This window comes from Columba livia, chromosome 2, assembly GCF_036013475.1.
Source record: "Columba livia isolate bColLiv1 breed racing homer chromosome 2, bColLiv1.pat.W.v2, whole genome shotgun sequence".
In the NCBI taxonomy this organism is placed as follows: domain Eukaryota; kingdom Metazoa; phylum Chordata; class Aves; order Columbiformes; family Columbidae; genus Columba; species Columba livia.
Window position 1 is genome coordinate 38,671,284 of NC_088603.1, and position 27,401 is coordinate 38,698,684.

At 36.0% G+C, this 27,401-nt stretch overlaps 1 protein-coding gene across 26 annotated transcripts in view; it reads right to left on the bottom strand.

Annotated features, from left to right (window-relative positions):
- TBC1D5 (TBC1 domain family member 5) overlaps positions 1–27,401 on the bottom strand; it is a 315,378-nt gene that overhangs the window by 170,573 nt on the left and 117,404 nt on the right. For all 26 annotated transcript variants that reach the window (XM_065051507.1, XM_065051503.1, XM_065051508.1 and 23 more), the window contains one exon: positions 18,558–18,693. In XM_065051507.1, coding sequence (XP_064907579.1) covers positions 18,558–18,657 — 100 coding nt within the window. In that variant the 5' untranslated portion in view covers positions 18,658–18,693. The remainder of the gene's footprint in view (positions 1–18,557; positions 18,694–27,401) is intronic.

Consider the following 27,401-nt stretch of genomic DNA (forward strand, 5'->3'; position numbering starts at 1 on the left):
AGCACCACAGGAGGCAGCAGAAGAGGCTCAGGATATCTGTGCTGGCGGCTGCACCCTCCTCAAGCTGCTCACACAATTGCATCAGTCAGATCTCTGGGTCTGACAGGCTACTTTGGACTTATATCAACATAAACTACAAGATAATCAGTCAAATTAGTTAGCAACGGGATCCTGCTCATATCTACCAAAAAGACACGTTTTTAATAATGTAACTACATAACACATTTTAGCAGCATTCCACACAGAAAAAGGTAAATTTAGAGAAATAACTAATGGTTTATTAAACCATGAACGCAATATCTAATATGATTTTTAGTTCCTTTATCCATCATTCATAACACAACAGAAAGGACATTTTTTTTCATTCCTAAACAAATCTATTATGTGAATGATTTTGAAAAAAAGCAGCTGAAGTCTCTGGGTAAAGTTTAAAGTTATCTGGGAGATGTTCCATCAGTAACAGCACCTAGAGGTAAGACAATTCAGAAATATACTGTTAAAAAAAAATCATGTTAGGGCACCATTACCTGGCAAACTTTAGCAAGATGGTAAGAAAAAAACCCCAACAACCTGAAAATAAACACCACTGCCACACAGAGCCACGTCCTCAACTTTGAAAGGGACATTACTGCTGCCAGTGTAACAGCCCTTTTCCTAATCAAATTAACTATACAGAAGGAACCAAATTAACTATACAGAAGGAACCAGAAAGGGACACCTGAGCTGAGAGCTACCTAGCTCAGCTTTAGAAAATGAAGCCAGGAAGCCCTATACTCCTAATTTGAGACTGTAGTTAAGGCTACTAATTCTCAGAATACACTGTATATCCAGTAGACCCACACCTCAGAGAACACGGAATGGGACAGTACCCAACATTCTTTTATAAATTTCTCAGATTAAAAAAACCCACCACCAAATAGCATAAAAGAAGTACCAAGCAAGAGTTTTTAAACTGCCAAATCAAAATATGCTGAAGCATAAATAAAATACTAGATTTTAATAAAAATTCTTCTAAATCAAGCCTTTGTTAATTTGGAGAGCACCAACTGTGTACTATGTTGGTGCAAAAGCAGAGGCATGTTGTGAATCATGGATCTGGAAAAACTGGAAGACCAAAGGTATATACACATTAGCAGAAAAGATGTCTAAGAGATGACATTTACGTCAGAATATAAAAATGCATCAAATTGACAGCCAAAATGACAAAACACTTCTATTTACTGCAGTGCAAGGTAGTCTGTCGAACAATGGCCGCTCTGCTGTAGATACTGAGAAAGAAACTCCCTACAGAACGTTTCTGCGAAGAAGCACGTAGTCCAGCACAGGAGGGATTTCTTTCTCCACCCTTGCCCTCTTGTGAGGACGATGAGTATTGTCAATCCCTGGTGGCACTTCAGAATGAAACAGAGGATGAAAGAACGAAGCACTTGGAGACAAAAGAAGTATGAGACTTCAAAAATGTATGACTAGGTTTTTCTTGCACACAACAATTGCACTGAAGTCTTCCAAAAGGCTGATGATTTAGTTTACACAATCAGAGGAAAAATGTAGTAGTCAATTTTTCTAGACAGTTACTCCAATTCTCTAAGACAGAAAACGTGCAATGTTTTTTAGCGAAAAGAAAACAGTCTGGGTGCAAGATGAAAATGTCATCCAGCATCACAGACCATCAGCTTTTTGACTTTGTATTTTTGACCACCTAAGCAAAATGTGAAAAGGAATTTCACATAAGCAATTGATATTAAACCACAAAAATAATCATCTGCAGAGCAACACACCGGTCCTAAGGGACTACAATTTCTAAAATATTTTCACTTTTTCTTCAGATTTCACCTTCCAGGTTCAGGATGTGGCCACTATTTGCTGTGCAGTATGACAGGTACGGTGGTACGTCTGTGTCCAGCTGGAGAGGAGAAAAACCTCTGATCCAGCAACTCTGACTCTTCCATAGAGTTCTGCATTCCCAGACAGCACAGACCTCAGGTCATGTGAAAGGAACGGGTCTGCACAAGGACGTTTAGGCAAATCCATAGTGTGGTATTAGAGACTTTGAAGTACAGAATTTACACACATACCGTGGAAGTGAAATTCAAGACAATAGCTGTCTTACCGAGCTCAGACCTATTTGAAAAAGTACTATATGCTGTGGCTGCAGGTTGTAAGACAGAGCAAGAAAGAATACATATGTCTGAACAAGTTTTCCATTTCCCCTCATTGGAATGACAGCGAAAAAAGATGACGAAAATTACAGCATGTGAATACCAGTGTAATTACTGAATAGTTCCCCACATAATTATGCAAAACAGATCTATCCATAAGTTAACGTAGCCATTTTCTTTTTGAAACAGAATTTTCATGCCATCCACCAGTCACCCCAAACCACAAACCTTAGATGACTTAAGTATACAGAATTTAGTTATGTGATCTGTAGCACAAGCAATGAATGTGAGTAGAAATAAAGGTTTAATGAAACAAAATAACGTACTCCACTAGGGAAAACACATTTTGCCCAAAGAGAAAAGTAATGTAAGTGGAGACTTGATTATTTGATAAGGATAGACCCAAAAGTTATATGTTTACTGAAAGAATATAAATATTGTATGTGATGTAGATTTTTGTTTAATTTGACTAGAAACATTAATTGCTTTCTAAATACAATAATATTTTTTCCTTTCAAACTGTGAGGTCTCATTGCTTTCACTGAAACACGTAAGCATTTACCTAACAAAAATGTTTACATTAATCACAATGACTCTATACTTTAGTTTTTATACCACCAATTTTATTGTTTGCTTGGAACGGAACTCCCTCAGGCATTCTTTTGTGCCAACTGTTAATTTCTATCAGTGATAAAGTTCCCTTAAGCTTTTTTTAACATCTACTGGACATGACCTCATAAAATTTAATGCCACTCATTAACCCCAAGCACTTAACTTTACACAGTAATGTCAGGCATCTGACTTTTCAGTGCATGAGAAATCCAAGTGAGAACCGTTTGAGAGATACAAATTACAAATCATTTGAGTACTAGAGAGAGTGGTAATGAACAATATTAAAGGGTGAATCAAGACCGGAGCAAAAGTAGGGTTCTTGTGATGCTTTCTATCTAGATTTATAACACTTCTATACAAACAAGAACGAGGCTGCAACATGATTATTTTGCCTTGTTAGTGTTAAAAACCTGGCATTCAGCCCCAGCTCTGAATTTCAGTCCACTATCTGGAGCAGATATGATGTGCAGTCATGTTTTCTTGGGCGTTCGGTGGCCTTCAGGCATTTTGGAGGAGCACAGGTGCTAGGACCACCTTACATTCTACAAAACCACATACCAGGAAGACCAGGGTCAGCCCAGAAGAAGCAGTTTCTTCAAAGTCCTCCTCCCTTTCTGCCTGCAAGAGCCTTGCCTAAGTTCAGCTTTAGAGTGTGGTGGTTGTTCTGATTTTGGTTATGTACCAAGAAAGCTTTCGGAGGGACAGCACTGTTTTTATTTTCCCTGAGATGCACAGATGGGTGATGTCTGCTTAACTCATTTAACCATATTTCCCAGTGGCTTCACACATGTTGGAGAAAATGTGGAAAATTCTAGAGGTGAATGAAAAAAATACATAGCAATAATTTTCTGGCTTCTCTTGGGCCATCCAAGGACATTCCTTGTGGGGAGTGGAAACTGAGTGACAGCCTGTCAAGGCCCTGACTGTAAAAAGGGCACATTGTTGGGGGGGGGGAAAGCTTTATTTTCTATTTCTGTTGGCTCAAGAGATATCTAAGCATCCTCTGTGAAAAAGGACAGTGCTATGCAGCTACAAACATGGTCCATCAGAGTTCCTGACAGCAATCTGCTTATTCCGCTCTGTTATGAAAAATCCCCTCCCCTCCTCTGTAAACAGGGCTCGCTCTTCCTTGGTGTCACAGGCTGTTACATTCTGGGTTAAGCAGTTGATGCTGTTGGAGCAGGCATCATCTTAACATTTCTATACAAATTATACAAGATAGCTATAAATTGCTCCATGAGAACCCACATGAGATTTGATGCTGATGTCTCTAAGTGCTACAATTTTATTTATTTATTTTTAAGCAGCAAAGAACTGTTTTTCAGAACTAAGCTGTAGCTCCTGGGTTCACTCATCTTAACTGGGAAATATATTCTCTGCCACACTACAAGTCTAAACAGGTGGAAGTCATTCTGTTCAAGCTCTATTTTCACAGAAAGGTTCCTTTAAGCAAAAGGCAGGTACTACAGAATTGAGGTTTTCACATGTGAACAACTGTGATCTTTGATACCAGCCCCTTCTCAAATTTCTCAGAATCCCTGTTTTAGCTATAAACTGCACATACCTCAAATCTACAGTCAATACACACTTCAGACTATTGAAAATGTTTTTGCATCTTGCCTGCCACTGGTCTAAGATCACTTTAGCGTAATTACAGTGTGATGCAACATCAGGAAGTGTGCATCAGTTGGAGAAGTTTTTATTGCCTAATAGCAGGGAATGGTAATAAAGCAGATGTACACCAGGTCACATGACAATGGCAACCAATTGGTCTGTATTTGGCAAAGCAAAGTATTAATGTTTTATAAACACAAAATACGTTACATACTTTTTTAACAATATGGATGTAAATCTCTGCACAGCATAAGCACTTGTGCTGATCAACATAAAGATACTGCTGTGATAGGTACTTTGAAGCTGTAGATAAGAGCTCAAGCTGTAAGATGCCAACAAAAATGGAAGTCTATAAAGAATCACTGCCAGACTCTTAAATGTAGTAGCACTTGTGGGACTTTCTGTAATATAAATAGTAATTACCTTCAATGCAGAATGTATTTTCAAAAAATAAATATACTGGTGCTTACAACAAAACTCACAACTCTGTTTTCTACTCATGAAGCAAACTTTAAAATCTGTAAATTCTGAGTAAAACAAACTCCAAAACAATCTTTCGCTCAACACCACCTAATATGCGGTGCCCAAATACATATACACGAGCGCGCACATGCACGACTGCTCCAATCTACATGCGCAAACACTACAGCCACAGTGTGAGGGCATCTACCTTGCAGACAATTCAATCAATCTCTCAAGTGACACCCACACGTGCCTGCACACACAAAAGCAGATGTGGCATTAAGATTTACAAAGTTATTGAAACTTTTAACAAGTAAAACGCATCTTTACTTAGCTACACCAGAATGAGGAATAAAGGGGTTTACATATGTTCCAATTCTAAACCTATCAATCAAACGCATGTTATTCCTTTGGGAGCTTATTTACATGCATATTTATCAGCCTCACATGCTAATTCCCTGCTGTTTTATGCCTGCGAGGCATGTTTATGAGTCATAATTGTTGATCTCATTTGATGTATTTCACTGAAGTAAGACATTATTCAGTTATGTGGCCTAATGTCAATGAATTACGATGACCTGATCTTCAAAATGCAACTTGCTCTTTAATTTTTATTAGAACATAACTTATTCAGAAGAAGAAATACACTAAAATGGAAGATTACATGCTTTTGTAGCTATTTTACTTAAACATCTTATTTTTGAAACACTCCTCCCTACCTCTAGGCAAAGTTTTAAAAGTGCAATTCGTAAACATGGAGTGAAAAGAATTTTTGCCTGAAATTAGTACATATTTCTCAGAGCGGGACCTTTTATAGGCATTTTTATTTTGTTCTAACCAGCCACAAGACAGGCCTTTGGAGCACTGACATATGGTTTGTAAAAGGAAAAAAAAGACCCAATCCAAAGCCCTCAAACTGTGCTTTGCCTTAACTTCATCAAAACTGAAACCAGATGCAGACTTAGAAGCTACTGCTAATTGAGAACCACTGAAGTAAGTCAGAAGTCCCAAAAATGACTTGTCACCTTTGATTCAAAATGATGTCAATTTATAAACAGAAAATCACTCGGTGGTCAAAGTAAAGACCTGAACGGGGGAATAATTACAAGGCATCTGAACTTCATTGTGGTAGCTTGGGTTTAGCCATCGATGTCTATCTAGGTGGCAAGCCAGAAGGGGCACCGGTAGGAGGCTGAACATGGTACTTGTACAATTCTGCTCCTTTCACAAAGACCCAGACCAGTCTTCTGACACCTCAAGTAATATTTAAAGGCTTAGATTACCTTAAAAAAAAATCTGATTAACACAATTTCTCAATAATCAGGCCTTTTTTCCTAATGCTCATTACAGTATGAAGGACTCAAGAGAATTAAGTAACTGGTTATTTTTATTCTCTTGCAGTAAAGACCTGGTATCATTATAGTAAGCACTCACGCTGTAGGATCCATGGTGTAAGTGGTGCTTTATGCCAGACTAACAGAAGATTATCACCGGACACATAATACACTACTTGATTTTCAGATATCACCACTTCCTATCTTAAGATTCAGTATTATTTTAATGCAATTATTGTAATTTTATTATATATACCAATAGTAAGTATCAACTGACAATTGATTTGAGCTTCACAAAGTATTTGACTTCTGTACTTAAGAGGCTGTCACAGTTAATACAATTTTCAATTTAAAGTCAGCTTTATATATTAATTAAAAAAACACGTTCAGATATCTTCAAAAGTTTCAAAGTTGCTGATCTGAGCTACAGCTTCAGCAAGGAAAAGAGGCATATGCAAAAAAGAAAACTGTCTTTAGCCGAGTAATGCAAATGCCACATACCAAATGCAGGCTCATTTTTCCATAGGAATCTCAAATTGGATCTCACAGATATGAGTAAGTGTCTTTGAAATCGCAGAAAATCTGCAAGAATCTGCCTAAATTTGCAGTATCTAGAGGACCTATAGTATCATAAATATCATATTAATTCCAAGATTAAAAAAATCTGCAACAGATTTTTCATGTCCAGAATTAAATCTGTGGTTTTCATTTATAGCAGCTTTTATTAAAAAAAAAAATAAAAACAATCCTGCAAAAATTAAATATATGAGAGCCACAGACCATTTAATATAGGCTTTATATTCTAGGTTTTAAAAAAGCCAAGGAACATTTAGTACAGTGTTTATATGATATGATAAAACAGTGTTTATATGATATTTTTCCAAACCAGAAATTCACTTGTGGTAGAAGGATTTACAAACCAGCTTCTTAAAATGAAAAAAATCTTGAGTTGAACATGTAGTCATTCTAACAACACAGTTACAAGATTGTAACTTTAGTTCATGCAAATGCCACAACTAAAAATGTTATGTGTTTATCATAAATAGAAATTTATAAAACAGTTTAAATTTAATCCTGCAGAAAAATGCCAATTTTAATTCCAGAAATTTTAGAACATAAGTTTTCACTCGTTATAGTCACAAGAACCCCCAAACAAAGCTAGAGTCCTCCACAGTTTAAGCCTGATTTTACATCCCTTATTTCTCTCAAATTCAAATACACAAAAGATACAGACTAATCTGCCAGGGTTTGTTTGTTTGTTTGTTGATTGTTTTTAGAATAGCAACAATTAATGCTACATTTTTTTCTGGCAATAATAACTCAGTCTTAGTGTAGCTGATAATGTTGTGGCCACCTAGCTGTGACAGTTCAGATCACAGCTCTGTAGAGTTTTGCAAAGGAGTCCTTTCTTTAGTACTTCAATGAAGAATGAAACAATATTGGGTCACAGAAGTTTGGAGGTGGCCCTGTGGCTCAGTGTGCTTCTCTGTTCCATTAAGATAACATCTGTTCTGGCCACCAGTCAGCAAATCACATTTGATGAGAATTCATCTGAGTGCAAAGTAGAAATGCCCACTAATGGACAGATTTATGTTCTGTTGCTCCAGCCTTTAAATATTTCAAATGAAAAGTAAACAAAATCAACGATGATATCTTCAAATAGTATGACAAACATATAGAAAATGTACTGCACTATAATGGAACTCAAACATCACTGAAAACATATTTTCACATGTATTACACGATAACTCTGCCCCTTCAATTGCACTTAGTACTGAAATACTATACAGTTCATTTTTTCCTAAGGTTAAATCACTGATTCCATTACAAATCCAATTTCTCAGAATTATCATCACCATAAAAGCTTTATCTGTATGAAGTTTGTGCTTTTTAACTTCTACGAAGATCAAGAATAATAATTCGTAATGGGATATCAAAATTTTAGTGGAGAAATTCATCATACCAGTTACGTGCTAGTATTTTGGCTACATGGTCCCAGTTTCACTAAACTGAATGGGATTTGTTCAAAACTTTCAGCGCAGTTTTCCTATCCCAGAGGTTACATATTATTATTTATTACTCTAGTATCCAAGTAGAAGCATTTAACTGCCAGCTGTTTGTAAAGAACATATTTAACAAAAGAAAATTAGAGCAGTTTTGTTTTTTTTTTTTTTTTTCAGTTTTTTGTTTGTTTGTTGGGGGTTTTTTTGGTTGCTGCTTTTTTTTTATTATTATTTTTTAATTTTTTAATTGGCCATTATAGCTTTCTTATTTGATTTAAATAAATTTGATTTGTAACCTTCCCACACACTTTCCATGAAATATCAAAGAGGCAGGTATTCAATTTACCTCAGCAGTAGCTGCAGGGTGAACGTGAAGCTACCACTGTATTCACTGATTTGCAAAGTACATAAAGCAATATGTCAAGCCAGCTAATGTCCCCAGTACCTAATAATATAATTAAACAGTAAAAGCACTATGTAGTGCTTGCTTTAAAAAAATATCTTGAGAAGTTTTAGTATTTTCCCTCGTCTTAAGACAGGAGCTGGCAATGCTGAGATACAAAAAAGTGAAATAAACAAGCATGAGCAAATCATCTTTGATGACTATTTAATTAAGCTGAAGTAGCACGCCTTAAACTTGTGGCCAAATCATGTTTTAATAGTAACACCCATATATATCTGTACTGAGCCACTGTTTACCAAAGTTTAGGGAATAGTTTAACATATTCAAAGCATTTTAGCTTTATTTGATTACTTGTAATACTGAAGAGATGACACTGACCTGTGTCTTCTAAAATATTTTTCATTTCCATTACCAAAAATAATTTTAGCCTAAATTTCTATGCTGACAAGTGCTTGTTTATTTTTAGTTTGTACACAAAACATGAAAACTCTGACATGGACCAAAGTTACTATATTTTAGTGAACTAGTTACCTTCTCCACAAAAAAAGGCTGAAAGAAAGCAAGAGCTGAAGGATGACATTGTGACAATGGCATTGTCACCATGGCTCTGTTCCGGAACCTGAACAATCTGGGTCCACTGTCTGGCCCTGCTACAGATTTCTTTATGAACTGGGCATATAATTTCAGCCTGCTCCAAATTTCTGTTTGTATGAGAACATATAGCCTTGTTGTTCTTCCTATGGTAGTTATGAGGGTTCATTTCTTAGCTGCTTCGGTATATGAAACCTTCTAACAGGATGAGGTAAACACACAGATGCAAAACAGACATCCAAAGTCCCAATTACCTTTTTGAACAGATGAAGCAAAAACAGCGTCATAAGCTTGTGTGATTGTCACAAATAGTGAAAATAAATATAATTTGCTATATTCTTTTGTGTAATTTGCACTGCAGTTGAAACATTATAGTCACATGATTAGTAACACAGCGATCTAAACATTTGGTATGAAGAAAAAGCTAAGCAGGGATACTAATTAATAACTAAAAGATATTCTAGATCTGATAGAAGTGTTCAATCTTGTCATAGAGTGTGTGTGTATATATATATATATATATATATATACATCCAAATAAATCTCAAACTTGAAATATTTAGAAACCAAACCCAGCAATAGTGCACATATACAAAACAAGATTTAAAGATAAGCTCACATATATGCATTTGAAACACAATGTTCTTTATCCAGTATTGTTTAGTCTTGGGTTGGTTTGCTATTTGGTTGACTGGGGAGACAGACAAAAGATGAAAGGCTATGCACATTTCTCCCACTCCCCCCATTTTTGCACCCAATTTTGTTTAGATATAAAGGCATTCTCCCATTATGCTGTATATGTAGCCTTTTTTTTTTTTTTTCCTATTATTGTGTATCTTATGAGTAAAATGAAGACAAGGACTTTTAAAAGTCAGTTATATGCACTCTGCCTTTACATGGCCAAATCTTCACACTGAATGCTTGAAATGTGAACACTCCCAAAATCGGGGAACTCCAAGTAGCTAACCACAATCCAGTATCCTGGGCTAAATTACTGCTTCCCTTAGACAATAAGGGCACTCAAGCTTGTTACCTTTACAGTCAATTGGAATCTAGCCATTCATTTTAATAGGACCAGGATCAGGTCCTTGACTTTCTCGACATCAAAGAAACATCTCTCACAGTCATTTTGCCATAAATAATTAAAGCTGATTAGTAATAATAAGGTAACTTAACCAAAAAGGTAAACAGTGGAGACGTTTATTATCAAAGTGAGAAAAGAAAATTAAAATAACCTGCAACACTTTTGTATGTGCAATTCATCAGGAAATGTTGTAAAAGAACAAAAACGAATGTTGGCTCATTCCAGAGGTTCTTTGTCATCATTAATGTATTCAGGTTTTCACAGCTGAATTGCTGTACTTTGAAAAGATTTTCATGAAAGGAAACTCAAATTCAACGTTTAAACAAAGCTGTCAGGTTACCAAGATTTGTATTTGTTTGTATGTCCAGAAAATGTTTTCTCCTTTTTAAAAAACCCTCTAGGTTAGAAGTATTAGTATTCCTTTGCTCTCGATTTGTAAACAACAGAAAATAAGCTTTTGTTAAGCAGTGCGTATTTATTTATTTGCTATTGCGAAGCTGAAACACACAGTTAGAAATAATCTGCTCCAAAGCGGAGGTGCAACTACCTGGTACGGATATTTTACTTCATTACTAGTTCTGTTCCTCAAATTGAAACAAATGGCCTCCTTCTGTTTCTGTCTGTCTGCTTGCCTGATCAGTGGAGCTAATTGTCAGAGCTGGGGAGATCTCCTATACCTAAACAGAAGATATGCAGTTTGTAACCTGCTTAATTTGCCTTATGTCCTGGATGGCCCTCAGTATGTTGTTCATTAAAGTATCAGCTGTTTCAGTTGTAGCAGTGGCAACCTCAGCATAGGCCTATTTTTCTTAGTTAAAAGGCCAGATTGTCAATAAATAATACACATCTTACCAGATAAGTATGACGGTACTTTAGTTCTTTTCCCTTCCACACCTCTTAGTTGTGCATGTCCAAAGAAGGCAAGGACAAGGGTACCCAAGGAAGCTAAAGAATAACGGCTTATTAGTTAATCAGAAGCCCAGAAGTGAAATTTTGCAGTATCACTTGGAACTTACATGAAAGTAGGTTGAATCCTTCACTTTTAAAATAAAGAATTCCAGATCTTTATAGATGTCCACATATATGCAAGACAGGAAAGATCCCGTCTATGCTGACATATTTCTTTTATACAGAGCAATCAATTTCTAATACAATCAAATCTGTGGCGGTTAAAACTCTTCCAAAATGTTTTAACATACATTTAATCTCAGATACAGAGGTCTGTAATATCAGCCAGCTGCACACAACTCACAGGCTGCTTTGTAAATTACAATCTTCTGTACATCAGGACAGAAGTGAACCCAAACATTTAATTATTATCCTGTACCAAACATGCTGTCCTCAGCTAGAATTCTGATTTACTAGTCTTTTATTATACATACACAAGTACAATCAAACTTGTACAGTTCAATTTTTTTAAATTAAAAGAATCTGCCTTTTCCATATGTAGGAGATAGAGCCATTTAACATAATCTGATCATTGCCTGGAAACACTTAATACGTGAGGTTTTTACAGGTAGTAACTGTCATATTTTTGTTTCAAGTCTTGGGTAAAAAGAATTATTCAATTCTCATTGTTAGCTTCTGTGTAACTTCTAATAAGGAGCTAGTTTTTAACATACTCTTAATTACATTTACAGAGGTCGTATTACAAAGATTATTCTGTTTTAATTTTGTTGTTCAGTTGGTTACTATAGTTAAGCCAGAAATTTCTGCCTGGTATTTTAAGCGTCTCTAAGCATGTAACGTTTAGTAAAAAAAATACTTTTTTTTCATTCAACTTGCATCATTTCCTGTTATACCACATGTATTATACTACAGGTATAGTAAGAAGCGAGATGAGAGCCAGCTAGCTGAGCTTTAACCTGGGTTTGGGAAAAGCTAGGAAAAGAACAAAAAGAAATGCTGAAATCAGCATTTCCCAAAGTAGGGTCACAAGGAGTCATTAGAAGAATGACGTGAGGCTGACAAGTGATTTATGCCAGTATTCAGGCAGGGCTGTATCTGGAAAGAACTGGTAACTCCCAGTTGACATGATCTACCAGAGGTAGAGTGCCAACGTCATTAGTGAGAACAGTCTTATTTTCATATACTGATTATTTGGAGTAGAACTTTCAAAATTAGCATTTTAGATCAACAGACACTGCTGTCCAAAGGTCTTTTCTAATATCTGCCTTATCAACCACTGAAGGCAATTTCTCTATGTGACGCTTGTGCACTTAGCCTCTAAACTGGAATTAATGTAATGTGCAACTCACATGAAACCACCAAAAAAACCGGGAACTACCAATTCTAGGGAATAAAACAAAACTCTGGAAGCCAGTAACCCACAAGACTGTCTCAGATACCAACAACTGCTCTCACAGCTAAAGTTTAAAATACTCTTGCAGTTCCTAACTACGAATTTGCAGCAAGGCACTGAAATGGAAGGGCCTTCAACTGGCAAATTTATTTTACTGATCTAAGGGCATTTAAATGCCCATAAAATCTTTAAAGGAAAAAATGGACTTTATGTGGACTATTTTCAACTTGCTTTCTATCAAATGTATATATTTTTAAACATGCATAGCTTCTCCGTTAACTGATCTCTTAATAACAATGTATTTCTAATACAGAAAATGGAAGAGAAAATGTAGAGTTGTATGGAAGGAGCGAGTGACAGGCTGCGTTAGCTCAAGACACACTGTGTTAATCCAATAGCCTTTGTCACTACAATCCTGTTGCTGCTCAATTAAAAGCAAGCTAAACAGTAGTTATTATTAATAAATGAATATTAAAATGCTTGTTATGTCAGCATATGGCGTTTGAAGATGTAAAAACCATTCTTGCTTTTATCCATCCAATACAAAGCGAACCAGACTTAAGACAGCTCTTTCTCCTCGATCATACCCGCGTCTTTAATGGAAAAGGGAAGCCCTGAAGGAGAAGAACAAGAGTTCTGATCAAGGAGCACCAGCAACAACTGTGCTGGTGGGGGACACTGAAGCTTTCTGCCCAGAGGGTAAAACTCACCAACGAAGGACATGGGGCATTCCCAGGGCCTGCTGCAAACCAGTCTGAAATCTCAGAGGCATTAAGAAAAATCACAACCCTCAGCATCTCCTGCTCCCACTATAATGCAAAGAGGTTCTCTGTTCCAACCTTGTCTTTTTAATGAAAACACCAAGTAGCATGCATATTTAAAGAGACTCTTAAAAACACAGTGCTATACTTCATGTGCGTGTCCCTCCCTGCAGAAAAGATGAAAGAACACACGTTACGTGACACACATGACGTCATACAATGCACATAAAAAAATTTAGATATGAAACTAATAAGGCTTCAAGAACTCACTGTATTTGCACTCTAAATTGCTTTTAACTAGGAATGCACTTCTCACACAGAGAAGTCTAGACCTCTGTGGTTATATCTGTTAAGTGTAATCATGGATATGATCTCTATAAACACAGAAATAGATAAATGCCATACAGAGCAATCTGCATTAGCATTGTCTCCCTGACTGAAGGCAGTTTTAAGGGAAAAAAAACCCCAACCAGTAACACTGAATAGCTACTGACTAGAAGATAATATCATTTTCTGACAACAAATATTCACTTCACCACAGAACGAATATAAAAGGATGTACTCAAAAGCAAAACAGTCCCATGTGAATTACACTTAAGTTTTACGGAAATTATCTGATAGCATGTGGGTCCTGTTAGGTCCAGAGAATGTGGGTACTTATTATTTCATTCCCTTTTGGTTTCCACATGTTTTCTGTACAACGCTGATATAAACCAGGTATCTCAAAATCCACATAAGGTAGAGTTCCATAGTACTATAGGATAACACTTTCTAGTGATCAGGGTTATGAGGTTAATACCAGAACAGCAAAATTCTTCAAAGAGGAACAACAGAAACACACAAAATACGGTCAAAATGGAAATATGAATGTTCTCTTCCCACCTCTCATATTTGTTCAAGGCAGCCTTGAGAACCAGAAGGAATGCAGTGGTAAGCATGAGGCTGAGCAACTGATCTGTCTCAACTGGATTAATTTCAGTCACATCCTCCAAAAGTTGTCTTTGTCCTTCCAGCTACGTCAGCCTTCTCTGTCCTCACTACCAACGACACCCTTTAGACAAGAAATATATCCCCCAAACTCCAAACCAAAACACCCAGACCCATTAAAGGTTTCGCCTTTTCTTCTATTAAGAACAAAGAACACATTACATTTTTCTATGTGAAGTGTGCTATTAAATAATAGCTTGTACACTAATTAAAGCAAATGTAATTGTGAGAACACACTGACATTGTTAAAGTAAATTACCCAATTCGTTAATAGTTTCATTTCAAGTGACCTTAATTGTATTAATTATGATATTGAGCAAATTAAATTGAAGAGTATTAAGTGCATTGTTCCTGTCTGTCCTTAGAGGATCAACTTTCTCATTACATCAATGAAATGGGAATACTACCTGCTACGCTCTTCAAACTTCTGTCAGAATGTGGTGAATACTATAACTTAGAGTAAAAATTTATGGCAGCTCAGAAACAGTTAACCTACTTATGCTTTTCCAATGTGATATAAACCCGAGGCATCTGGAAACAAATAGTTGTTCAGATGCAATACACAGTGAGAAGGTAGAACAGCAAAGTTTCTCAAATTTCTCCTCATAATTTCAGGGTTTATAAAGTCTCTGCTGGAGACAGAAAAAGATAAGATTCATCAATTTATCTGATAAAGATTCTTATTTCAGTAGGAATCGTGCAAAAATGTTATTAGAACAAAATGAAAAGTATCATTAAGATTTTTGGAACAGAAAATGTAGCAAAATAACATCAACATAGTATAGTCAAAAGCAAACATCACAATGCATATATACATATATGCATGTAACTTTAAATACAATTGGATCCAAATATACAATCCAAAATTAGATTTTCTGAAAGGAACAAAAATCTTCCATTTGAACTATCAGAGTGCAAAAGTAAGAATCCCTGCCACAAATTTCTTACCATTAAAAATGCTATTTAAAAAGCATATATGCGTGCACACATGCAAAGCACATTTCTCTATCTTGAAAAGAAAAAAATCAGATACAAAGAAAATAACACAGGCCAAAATGACCATCACAAAGAGACTGAAATACCGCCTTACCAGTTTTTGTTTTCTTGTTTTTTTTTTTGTTATTTTTAAAAATATTTTAAAGTGACAGAAAAAAAGATCTTGACTGTCAATTAGTTAACAGCCTATCCCGAATTTTGTAAACTTGCAAGCAAGCACATTCTCATGACTTATTGTAACTCCAGATTCAAAGTTCCTCAGTTACACAAAATCTGGTGTACTCTGAACACTCAGATCTTTCTCCAAGTGATGCTTACCTCCTCTGTTATGCTCTACTTTTATTTGTTCAGCTAGGTAATTATCTCCTGCCTATCATTTGCAACATTAAACCACGCAGCTGTTCCCAGTGAACCTACTCTTCTCAGGCCACTTCTTCAAAATCTCAGGAATATCTTCAATTGTATGTCTGCCCTCCATTGTGCTAACAGCCCTGTCCCAAATAAAGCACATTTTCTCTTTATACCTTCAGTGAGATTTTAATAAAAGCGCTGAGTACTGCTAGACTCAACATATTTCTGGAATCCCATCCAATATACCCTTGCAAGCTGACCGCAAATGAACAAAAAGTAGTCTATGCATGTAGTGTTGCCAATCGGCTATACTTGACAGCAGTCCATGAACTTCTGAAATTTTGTTCATTTTATGAAAATGCCTTATGAGAGAATTTCAAAACTCCAGCTAGAAATGGCATCTCCTGGTTCTCCATCAAGTTTTGTATCAGTTGCACATACTAAAAATACGATATTTCATGAAGATTAACAAATCTGACTAGCTCTATGATTAAGAATTTATTTTCAGCACCTTTATCAGTGATGTGATTTATGTTTATTACCACATCTCAGTGAAGACTTCTACCACTTTGCACAGAAGGTGATACTTTAAGCATTCAGCACAGCTTCAAAAATCAATTCAGATGTCCTGATATTACACAATATTGGATAGAACAATTCCGACTGAGGGACTCCTCCATATTTCTATGATACAGAAGACTTTAAGATATAGATTTTCACCAAGTTGATTCTGTATCACACATGAGGCTGAGTTGAAAAACCTTGTGTTAAAATAGTTTTGTGAGAACAATGATGGACAGATTGCATGGGCAGGAATGACTGTATACTCTGATGTCCAAAGACCTAATACCATCTAAGCATATGCTTTGTTTAAAATGAAATACTAAAACGTCAAAGACTTATTTTGGGTATATAAAGTTTCAAATTAAAATGCAGTATGTGTTTCACAGTAAAAAAACCTATGAAGATGAAATGGATGCTTTATATAAAATATTTACATAGATCAAACATAAAAAATGTACCATAGTTGGTAACCTTTATGACTTGGGGAACCATGTATTTACATATCTTTATCTTTGCATGTGCGTATGTGTGTGTTGTGTATATATTTTTAACAGTTGACAGCTGTTTTAGAGCATACAGAGATGCCAAGCTGAATGAGGGTCTTGATTACTTCAAGATTAGCTATCTAAAGTTTCTATTCATTTTAAGTGTTGTTAGTGCGAAGAGTCATTAGTCACTTCCTTGTCTCATAGAACATCAGCATACATTTACATTGTTAATGAACATTTGGGGTAAATGAATTAATGGCACTTTTAAACATCAATTCAATACTAATAACTTTGTATGTCATAGAAATGTTAAGGTTGGGATAAAAATGAGAAACCTTTTCAGTCAAGGTAACTAATTGCTTCTGGGCACAATAAAGGGTAACGTTAATTTACAGTGGTTTTTTAACAGGGTAAAAATCCTGTTTTTTCTTGAAACAGGGTTGAGAGAATCACCAGTATTTTTTAAAGGAAAAAAATGAGAAGAAAATCCTTATCTTTTTTTTGATTGGGGTAGAGTAGAAGAAAACTATATTTCCTCTTGAAAATGGCTATTATTTAAGGGTATTGCAAAAAATTATTCTAAAGTTTCTAAAAATATGTCCAAAAATGCATTTAGTTCATCAAACTAAAATGGCTCCATATTGTTAAGATATCAAATATAATAGAGCAGCAACACTGACCTAGAAAAGCTATTTCATTTAATTCTCAGGTTTTAAACCACTTCCCCCTTGATGTTCATTCTCATTTTCTAACATTGAGAAAGCTTTATAAACCAATGAAGAAAAAACAAAAAAAAAATAGCTCAAAGGGACAATGAAGTTTTACCAATGTATTTGAAAGCAAAACATCAGCTTCATATAAACTGAAGTAATACATCTGACTAAGCAAAACTTGACATACCTTTTTTAATAAGCACTAGTAAACAGAAAATGTACAGACAGATACACCCACACAGAGTAGCTGATCTGGGTGAGGGACTTAGGAAATGTGACAAACTTGTTTCAACTCTGTTATTTAAAATAATTTTTTTATTTTGCCCTCCTAGTTACATGTGTTCAATGACTGGAAAATTACAGGTAGTTAAGGTGCCACTGTGTATAACTGAGTACTTGAGGAATGTTTTCATGACAAGGACGAGCTTTCTCGTTAAGCTTATCACTTTCTTCGAATGAACTATACTGTCACTACTAGCAAATGAGTAGAAAAGACAAGCAACACAGACACGCATTGCATTATGCAAGCAGTTTGTTCTCACTGTTCATTACAGTCTTCCAAATACTGCATTTAATTAATGTATTTTAGGTTACATAGTAATTTCTACCTTTAGAGCCTGTTCATTCTATTTCAACTTTCATTTTTTTTTTTTAAATAAGAATGTAAATGCTGAGTCGAACAAAAAAAAAAAAAAGGAAAATCAGCCTTTTTATTTGCATTATCTCATCCAAAATAACATTTTGAACTTTATTTCAGAATTTTAAAACAAGGAAAACAGAAAAAAAATCCCTAAAACCAAAGTAGTATAAGAGACCATGCTTGAGAAAGCAACATAAAGACATGCTGCATTTCAATATTCTTATGCTGAAGTCAGTGTTTGGTTTATGATTAAAAAAGGATGACAGCGCATTAAACATTTGGCTAATGTTTCTGTCTGTAATTGAAAGTCGACTTTTCGTGGTTTTCATTAGTGTCAGGGTGTTCTACACATACTCTATAAAATGTTCTTTAAGTTGCCCTGTTCAACTTCAGTAAGAGGATTAAACAAATTGTGACAGCCACAGTTATCGTGACACAATTACATATGGTTTCTAGTTATGGAGTCAAAACAGTACAGAAATACAAAACTCACCTTCCCCTGGCTTGTTCAAATAACTCTGCAAGGGATCAATGCCTATTTCTTGTTCTTCCGTTTGCAAAGGGTGACTGGTTTCAGACACAGAATGATACATACTGGCAATAGCAAATTCCAACTGAAGGGTATTTATCTGGAGGGAAAAAAAAAAGAGAAACAAACACTTCAGTGTTTCTTTACCTGTTTTTCAATACACAAGTCAATAGCACAAATGCTTAAAACTTTTCTTTGTTTTCCAGGCACAACATCACCATTAGATGTCTAATAGCAGAACAACAGCATTTCCGTTCAAATGTTTTATTATTTGGAGTACAAAAGAATTGTTATAGTGTCTCCAGCTATCACAGTTGCAATTCCAAGTGTGGTTTTGACAGACTGTAAAGTGGGGCAGGAGCCTTTTTCCTTCCTTTTTCTAGGTTCCCTAACTCACCTTTTCTACTGATGCTAGTCCTTGGTGATTATAAAGGTTATAGAGCAAAGCTGAGGTGAGAACCATCATCAGGAGCCTTTTGGCCTCAGGACTTCTTATCCTAGAAAAACTTCCTTTTATCCACTTCTTTTTCAGAAGTCATAGGTCAAGTGTAAGATAACAGGTGCAAACACAAGCAAAAAGAGAGAATGAGATCATACTGACTGGTATTATGGCTGATTTTTGTTTTATGAAGGTTAATATCAGCTTTTTAGAAAGATAGTGCTAAGGAATTATTTGAGAAACATAATCAGCTAGCTAGTGAATATTTACAAAGAAGTTCTTCCAAAAATGAAGAGCAAAAGGGGAGAAAGCACAAACCCAAAAACCCAGGATGCAGGTGATGTGGGTATGTCATGACAGGCTGCTGAATGGCAGCCACATCACTATCATCTAAATGAAGAGGAACTATGTTACAAAGTCACATGAGGAGTGTTACAAGCTAATATTGGCTGCAACAAACACAAGGATTCCAGTAAGAGGGTGAAAAGCAGAGAAGTAAGAAGGAAAAATGACCTTTCTAGTGCATTAACAGTGCAATAGTGCATTTGCCAAGACCGCATTTTGGTCACAGTACAGCAATTTATTAACTTGCAACACAAAAGAACTGTGCCAGCCAAATAGGTCTGACTCGCCCAAGCCCACTAAGTCACTACCTATGATTGCCAGCTGAGTTGTAAATATCACTTACTGTAACTGCTTATTTTACAAGCACCATAACTTTCTAACTCCAAGAAGATTATATTTAAAAATAAATATATAAAGATAAACACAAAGAGGTATGCACCTACACTTTCAGGATTGGTATGTGTATTATTGATTTGGAAATCACTCCAATTACACTTTTCCTTTGGTTCTTACAAGGCATGGCACTGACCATATAGGCTTTACATCTTCGGTTTACTGTCAGTAAATGAAGGGGGACCAGGAGTCTTAAGACCTTTCTAGTCTTATACACTATGCATTTGCTTCATTTTCATACCAATTTATGTGAAAAGAAAAAAAAAAAAATACTAAATAACAAACAAAGCTAGTTGGGCCACTATTAGGCATTTCCTTCCAAAACAAGGTGACCAGACAACTTCCAAAAGGATGCTCTTGCAGCTGTATTCCCTGAGGCTTTTGCCCCCTACTTGTCCCAGCATCTGTGTTAGTGTGGGGCTGAAATCATTGCACCATCACCTCTCACTGCTTTTTAGCTGGAAGGGAATACCTGAAGCTCTTGGGAACAAGCAGCCAGGAACTGAGGGGAAGTATGACTGCACACTTCTGCAGTGGTACACCTTCACGTCAAATTATTTCTATCTTATATGATAAAACACACCACTAAAACACAGAATTGCCTCAAACAACTCTGTACTAGCTCAACAAAATGTATTATAATTGCAAGTAGACATCGTGTGTTTCCTATGTAATTTATAAACCATAATCATGAGCAATGCATGAATGGTAACTTGGAGGAAAACATTTATAAACTTGCTAGCCACTTAAATAACATATCAATGTTTATTCGCAGTCTTATGGCTTCATAATATAGAGAAATGTTTATAACTACCTGATATCTTAGATAAATAAATGAAAAACTTGAAAGAATTTACTATAAGAAACTAAACAACAACTTTGCAGAAAGAGATGTTTCTAATTTTCTCCTGCTGGAATGTAGTTGCTGCTATGGCTCTCTTTGCTATATCATTTTAATTACCTTTCTACTGTTCTGTTGATTTTGTCTTCACAAAAATTACAAGCTTATTTTGAACTGTGCTGCCAGAGCTTTTTATTTTTATGGTCCTTCAGACATCGCTACACTATCTGACCAAGGCACAACCCTGAGTGCCTTTCAAACTAAGAACCAGGCACAAAATGACCTTACCAGCCTTTGTAGCTTTACCAGACAAAACATGCTTCAGACTTACGTTGTCTTACATCCGTAACACGGTACAAAATTAGCTCTAGTAAGTTTGTTCTTCTATATTATTCTGTTCCACATCTACCTTCTCTTTTTAAAATACTCCCCAAATGCCACACCTTTACAACATAGGAGTCATAATGTACTTTACAGACCACTAGAGCAGTTTTAAACAGCTGAATAGATTTTCTTCCGATACTCACACAGTGACTTAATCAGTTACTTGTGTTTGTCTATGGATACATTTGATTAGTGGTAAAAAAAAAATCACTGCCTATTAGTCTTGTCACACCTTAGTCCAAGCAATTTTCTTCACAGTTCTATACTTAAGTTCTTTTCAGCTCTTCTAACAAAGAGAACTATTAAACAATTATGTTTACACTTGGGATCTTACTCTGAGAAAGATTAATTCTTTACAGGTTTGTTGTTGTTCATATTAAATAAGATGCGATTCAAAAACATTCTCAACATGAAACAATAAAAGTGTTATAAAATTCTGAAATTCAATTATTAGATTATGAGACTTGATACTGGCTATCTAGTTAAACCCTAACCTATTCCTACTTTTTTTTATTCCTCCAAAGATGAAGAGTTAAAAAGCCCTGAAGATTAAGCACCCTTCCCAGCACTGGGAATTCAAATGTTCTTTAATATACATGAAAAATAATTAAGGCTGCATATGGAACATTTATCTAGCAAGGGGAATGAAAAGAGACGCTAACCCACCCATGAGCCCAAGGAAAAGACAGGCAGATGAACGTCTCACCGGCTTCTCTCCAGGGCAGAACCCTGCGCAGGGCTCGGCTGCTCCAGCCCCACGGATCTGCTCCTCACCCACCCACGTGGAGTGAGTCCAATCTACTTTTCGGCAATGATGACGGCAGCTCGTCAGTACGTCTGTGATCTGTCGGCCCAGGTCTGCAACGGAGGCCGCTACAAAGCCTCCCTTGAAAGGCAGGCTTATGGACTCCAGCACAGAACTCCACCAGATATGAAAAGGCCTCTGTAGAGGTACTTGCTTGTAGCACATCCTCTCCCCCTGTGACCTCCTCCATGTTCCATAGGTGATAAAATACCAACTTGTTTCTATTAGGAGAAACTTCATTGATGTTTACTAACATCTACTTCACAAACAAGCTCTTCCTACTTATTGCATTAGATAGTCTGATTTAACGTACCCATTCTAACTCAGAGAACTTTTCTTGCTCTCAGTGAGCACTTAGCTTTGAAGTCTGCCGCTTCTTTTCCAGACATCAGGAGGTTTGTGCACCTGAGAGTTTACACATTTTTTTGCCTTCCGTATTAGTTGCTCTAAGATGTGATAACATTTCTATTATCTCTTGGCCTAAATTAGTCTTTCTTACACATTTGTGCCTTCATCAGCGTTGCCATTCTTCCTGTATCCAAATTTGTGAGTTTGGAATGCTTAAAAAAACCCAATATTTTAAACGCCCAAAATGAAAACCCCTTCTTCACCAGACTGGCAGTGGCAAAAGCCTCAAACCAGCCATACTTCATCTGCCATTAATATGCATAAACTGTCTCTATCCATCTAGGACTACGAGACAAAGATAAAAGTCTAAGTGAGATGTGCTTCTATCATTAGCTAAACTGCCAATGAAGCACCAGTCACATCTGGACTGGAGTTGGGCAAAACACGGCAAAAACGTATTGCACAAACATAAAGGTATGTATCTATAACCAGAACTGTACAAAACAGCAGACTCATATGTAACAAGATTATAACAACTATTCGTAATGAACGTTTAGTTAGAAAATTAAAAGTTCAAAACGAAAACAAACTTTATATAGTTTCTTTTAGCTGTGAGACTATTAACTACCATGAGAGCAAGTGGCAAGACTACCCTAATCTCAAAAATTTGATGAATTTAAAATCAGTATTTCATAAGCAAGACATAGCACAGTTGAACATGAATACTGTACCTTATTTCAAGTGCTAAGATGTTAATGTACCTCTTCACTTATAACAGACATTGAATACAAATATTCAGTATTCAAAGGCGCAGTTTATGGATAATAAGCATTGTTTCAAAAACAGTTACTGAAGTATTTCAATTAAAAAAACCCTAAAAATACCTCATCTAAAATGTTTCCCTTAATCAGTGTTTCTGTAGACTTCTAAAAAATGATTTATCCAAACCACATAAAAATTAATGTTTAAGATGTGAAGAGTATTCACATTGTCTGGGCAAAATTGGAAAATGTAATCAGTCTGACAAAGGACATTTTGAAGGTGCAACTGAGTAGATGAAAAATAATTATGCAATTCTGAGCTTTTACAACATTCATTTCCCCCCTCTCCCCATCCACCTGTGGTGATGTGAAAGGAGATGAACTGCAGCTGGAGGATGTACTTGGGACCAGGGCAGAACTGCACAAATCACAGCACTTGCCCCCCTCTTACCCTCTGACAATCTCTTACCCCCAAATGATCAAGCAAAAAGAAAAAAAACTATGCTTAAAGAAAGGAAAAAGAGAAGCCACTAACATTGGAGAAGAAGCTGAAGAACACTGTTTCGTCTTGGATACGCTAAAAATAGAAATCAGTTTATATCAGTACCAGCAAAGCTACCAGAATATGACATTTCTGAAAACTACTGAGGCGTACCAAAGTATTTAAATAATACTTTTCATTCATTCTATTAGACTCTATCAACCACCTTCTCCAAATTATCTTTGGGGCTTTATTTCATGCCATATAGCAAAGTTTACCATTTTAATTACTTAAATTGATGACAAGTAGAGGAAGTACTTGTTTAGCTAAGTGATAAATTAGCTGCCCTGTGAAGTCAAATTGATTAAAATGACCTGACTAAAAGCAAATGTCTGATGTGGTAATGGTCTTATGCATGTTTTGTTAAGTTTGACAGCATCATGTTACGAGGGTTCACAATTCTGCCCCTCATTTGAAGCTTATGAAGTAATCAAGCATGTTAGCACACAGAAGTGAGGATTCTCCAGAATGCGAAAACATTTTAAAGTAGATAAGGAATTAAGTATTAGGAGAATAAACATGATTGTGTTTGTCTAAAGCAATGAAGTACAGACGACTTGCAAATAATCTAGAAACTGTCCCAGACCCTGGGTTTTCTTTCACTGGGCAAATCTCCTGGGCCTTAAATTATTCCTCCTAAACTTTTCTCTGAATATAGGACTGAGCAGGAGACAGTCCTCAGCAAGAACTTTGGAAAATGAGGACCATTTGGCATGTTTCAAGCTGGATACTTTTTACTAAGACACTCATTAACAGGCATTTTTGAAAACTTTGTTTCAACCTGTAATATTCACTGCTTTATTCTTTGCTCTGGGAGTGACTTTTACTCAGGCCACTTGGACCACCTATTCCATAGCACTGAGCTCTTCCGCTCTCCATCACTTGAGCCCTTTACTACCATGACCTCCATTTAAATACAGAAGATACTAGTTCAAGTGTCTCCAGCAAAACTCCACCAAATTCAAACAATCCCCCCTATGCCCCCACCAGTTTAAAATTAGCTATGGTTTCTGCTCAGCCACTTCCACAGGTTGTCACCACCCACTGAAGAAATATCTCTTAGGAAAACATTTACTAACTCAGAAGAAAAGTGCACAATTTGACAAACTTCGGATAGCATAAAGCAAGTCTGTTTTCTTTTAGAAAATGTATCAGATTATGTATCATTAAAATAGAATGATGCAAACATATAAATGGAGTGACATGGTAGAGCGGATTAACATGAACATCAGCTGGAGTCCAGAACAAAACAAACAAGATCATGCCACTGATGGACAGGTTAACAGCCACTGAGCCTGATGATCATGAAATGCAATTAATTTTGTCCCATTTAATAACATTTCCTGCATTTTAACTTCTGTCTGTCTGATCTTTAATACAAAAACAGAGTTACATTGGACTTTAAATAAGTTAATTAAGTATTAAAATCAATCATGTGAAAGTCTTAATATTTAATATTGTTAGATTGTATATCAAAGTGGTTTTATTATTTATTTACTCCAAACCTTTCCAGAATACTTCATGTGGCAACAGGGGGTCTGTATCTCACAAGATAAATGCATTTACAATGCCAAATAAATTATATATAAAAGCATTTGTCTTAATACATGTCATTCAATATTAAATATCACCCATTGGTACCACCCTGAAACCCTAATCCATTTTTACCAACCGCACATTTGTATTATTCAAATGTTGTCTATTAAATAGTTGTCTCAGGAGCCACAGTAAAGGAATACATACCTAAGAACAATTGTCACAGGAGCTTTAAAGCACTGTCTACAGATTTAACCCTACAACTTTCATGTCTTACCAGTACTTAAACATGCAAAGTATAAATTCAGTAGTGAATTAAAATGTCAGGAATAAGAAACAACACAACTAGCCTGGGACCATGACAATGTATTCTTCTGGTAATTCACAGGATAGTTAAAAACTTTTATGCTAGAAGCTAAAAAAGAAAAAAACTAAAACAAAACACATAAAACTTTATCATGAGTAAACGCTTTATATTCTGGTAATTCGGAAGATAGGAAACCTTCCATATATTTGTTACAGGTAGGGAACACCTTCATCCAATTGTCAGCTTATAGTTTCCTTGAGGTTACATGATTCTGTAAGATACTCTAGTTTGGCTAGGGAAGAAAAACTTAAATCCTTATGTAATGTTGACCACTATATTCAGTATCCAATAGCCTCCTATCAACCTTGTCAACAGTGTTCCCCAAGGTCTAATGCTACAAATAGTGTCATTTGACATTTACGGTGAAACAATTTCTCTCTTCTACATTGAAAAAGGTGACAATGACAGTATAAGCAGCATCAACCATCCTAAAATCCCAATACTACAGTTATGTATTCAGTATGCTCTCTTTAAAAAAAAAAGTCAATGAACAGGTGAGATAATAGCCAAATCCTGTCTCAACTTTGCAGATTGAATTTCCTATAAAAACCTAACCCAACACCCTCAACACAAAACTACATGTAGTTTTACTGCAGGCTTATGTGACTGCTCTGCAATGAGGCTGTTAAGAGAACACAACTTTGGTCTAACTTTGATTTCAAACAAGAAATACCTAAAGAGATCCAAAGTCAATAGCTAAATGCAGTCCATACCCTGAACACTCCTCCCCTCAACAAGATCTGGCAGTTTAGCAGCAGATGTGAAAATGCTATATTGCCATATTTTCACCGTATTTCTGTATTGACTCAAATAGAGGAAGGTTCCTTGTAGGGGTGGAGGGGAGGTGGCATGGCAAGGTTTCATTTCTCAGGTCAGAGAACACCATGATCTCACACATGATCAAAATGATAACTGAATTGGCATAACAAGATTTGATGAAGTATATTATGTCAGCTAAAAGAGTGAGAGCACTGCCTTGTAAAAAGAGGTTACCTGTACTTAGGCTGAAATTGAAAACATAAGAGAAGGTGGAAAATTGGGATAATAAAACAAAGAAAGAGAGAAAACAACATATGTAGAAGACATATGCTGGAAAAGGAATCTAGCTGGACACTGGCTGTCCAGTAAGTTCTTGAAATATCTTGGTGAAAGGGAATTTTTATTTAATTGGTTTGCATTTTGTTTTAAATTAGGAGGAAGAAAAAACAGACAGGTCAGTCACTGGATTAAACTGATCTAGATTCTAATCCACAAGTACACATCAGCTCAAAACAGAAGGATGAAAAGTACAAATTATAGTGCTCTTAGCAGGACAAAGTTCATGATTCTTAGGAAAGGAAGGAGGTGAAAAAACATGATAATAAAAAGAACAAGATTTCAACAAAGCAAGCTTCAATTTTTAGGCAAGAAACAGAACTGGAAACAGGAATTCAGATAAACTGGTCAGCTCTTAAAGAAAATTCTCATATTATATGTAGGCTATCCTGACGCAGAGAAAGGACAGAAAAGGCAATGACGTGAACTTGGCTAACCGCAGATTTCAATGAACCAAAGCACAAAGAGGAAGCACACGAAGTAAAAATGAGGTCATATAATCTAGGTTGAGTATAAATAAGCACAAAGTTGTAGGGTCAAGCCAGAAAGGCACAGAACAAATAAGATGCAATTAACAAGCAACACCAGGAACAAGAAGAGAACATTATGTACCGTGTAAGGACACACATATACACACACTAGTAGGTAGAAGAGAACAATGAAAAGATTTAATCTGCTATTTAAAGGACAAGGAGAGTTATCAAAGACGTCAATGGAGGTAAAGTGTTTTCTACTTCACTCTTTGCTAAGATTCAGTTGCAAATTGATGGCTAACATATATAGCACCATTTAGACAGCATGTGGGTTAACTCAAAGAAAAGATTAGAGAACTAGGTAAGTCAGTTCTTTTCACATCATCATGTACAACTCAATTTAAGGTAATTTCATGCAGTAGTTTTGACTTAATTGATACTGCTGTCAAAGAAGGCAATCCCATCCTCTTCCTCCTGAGT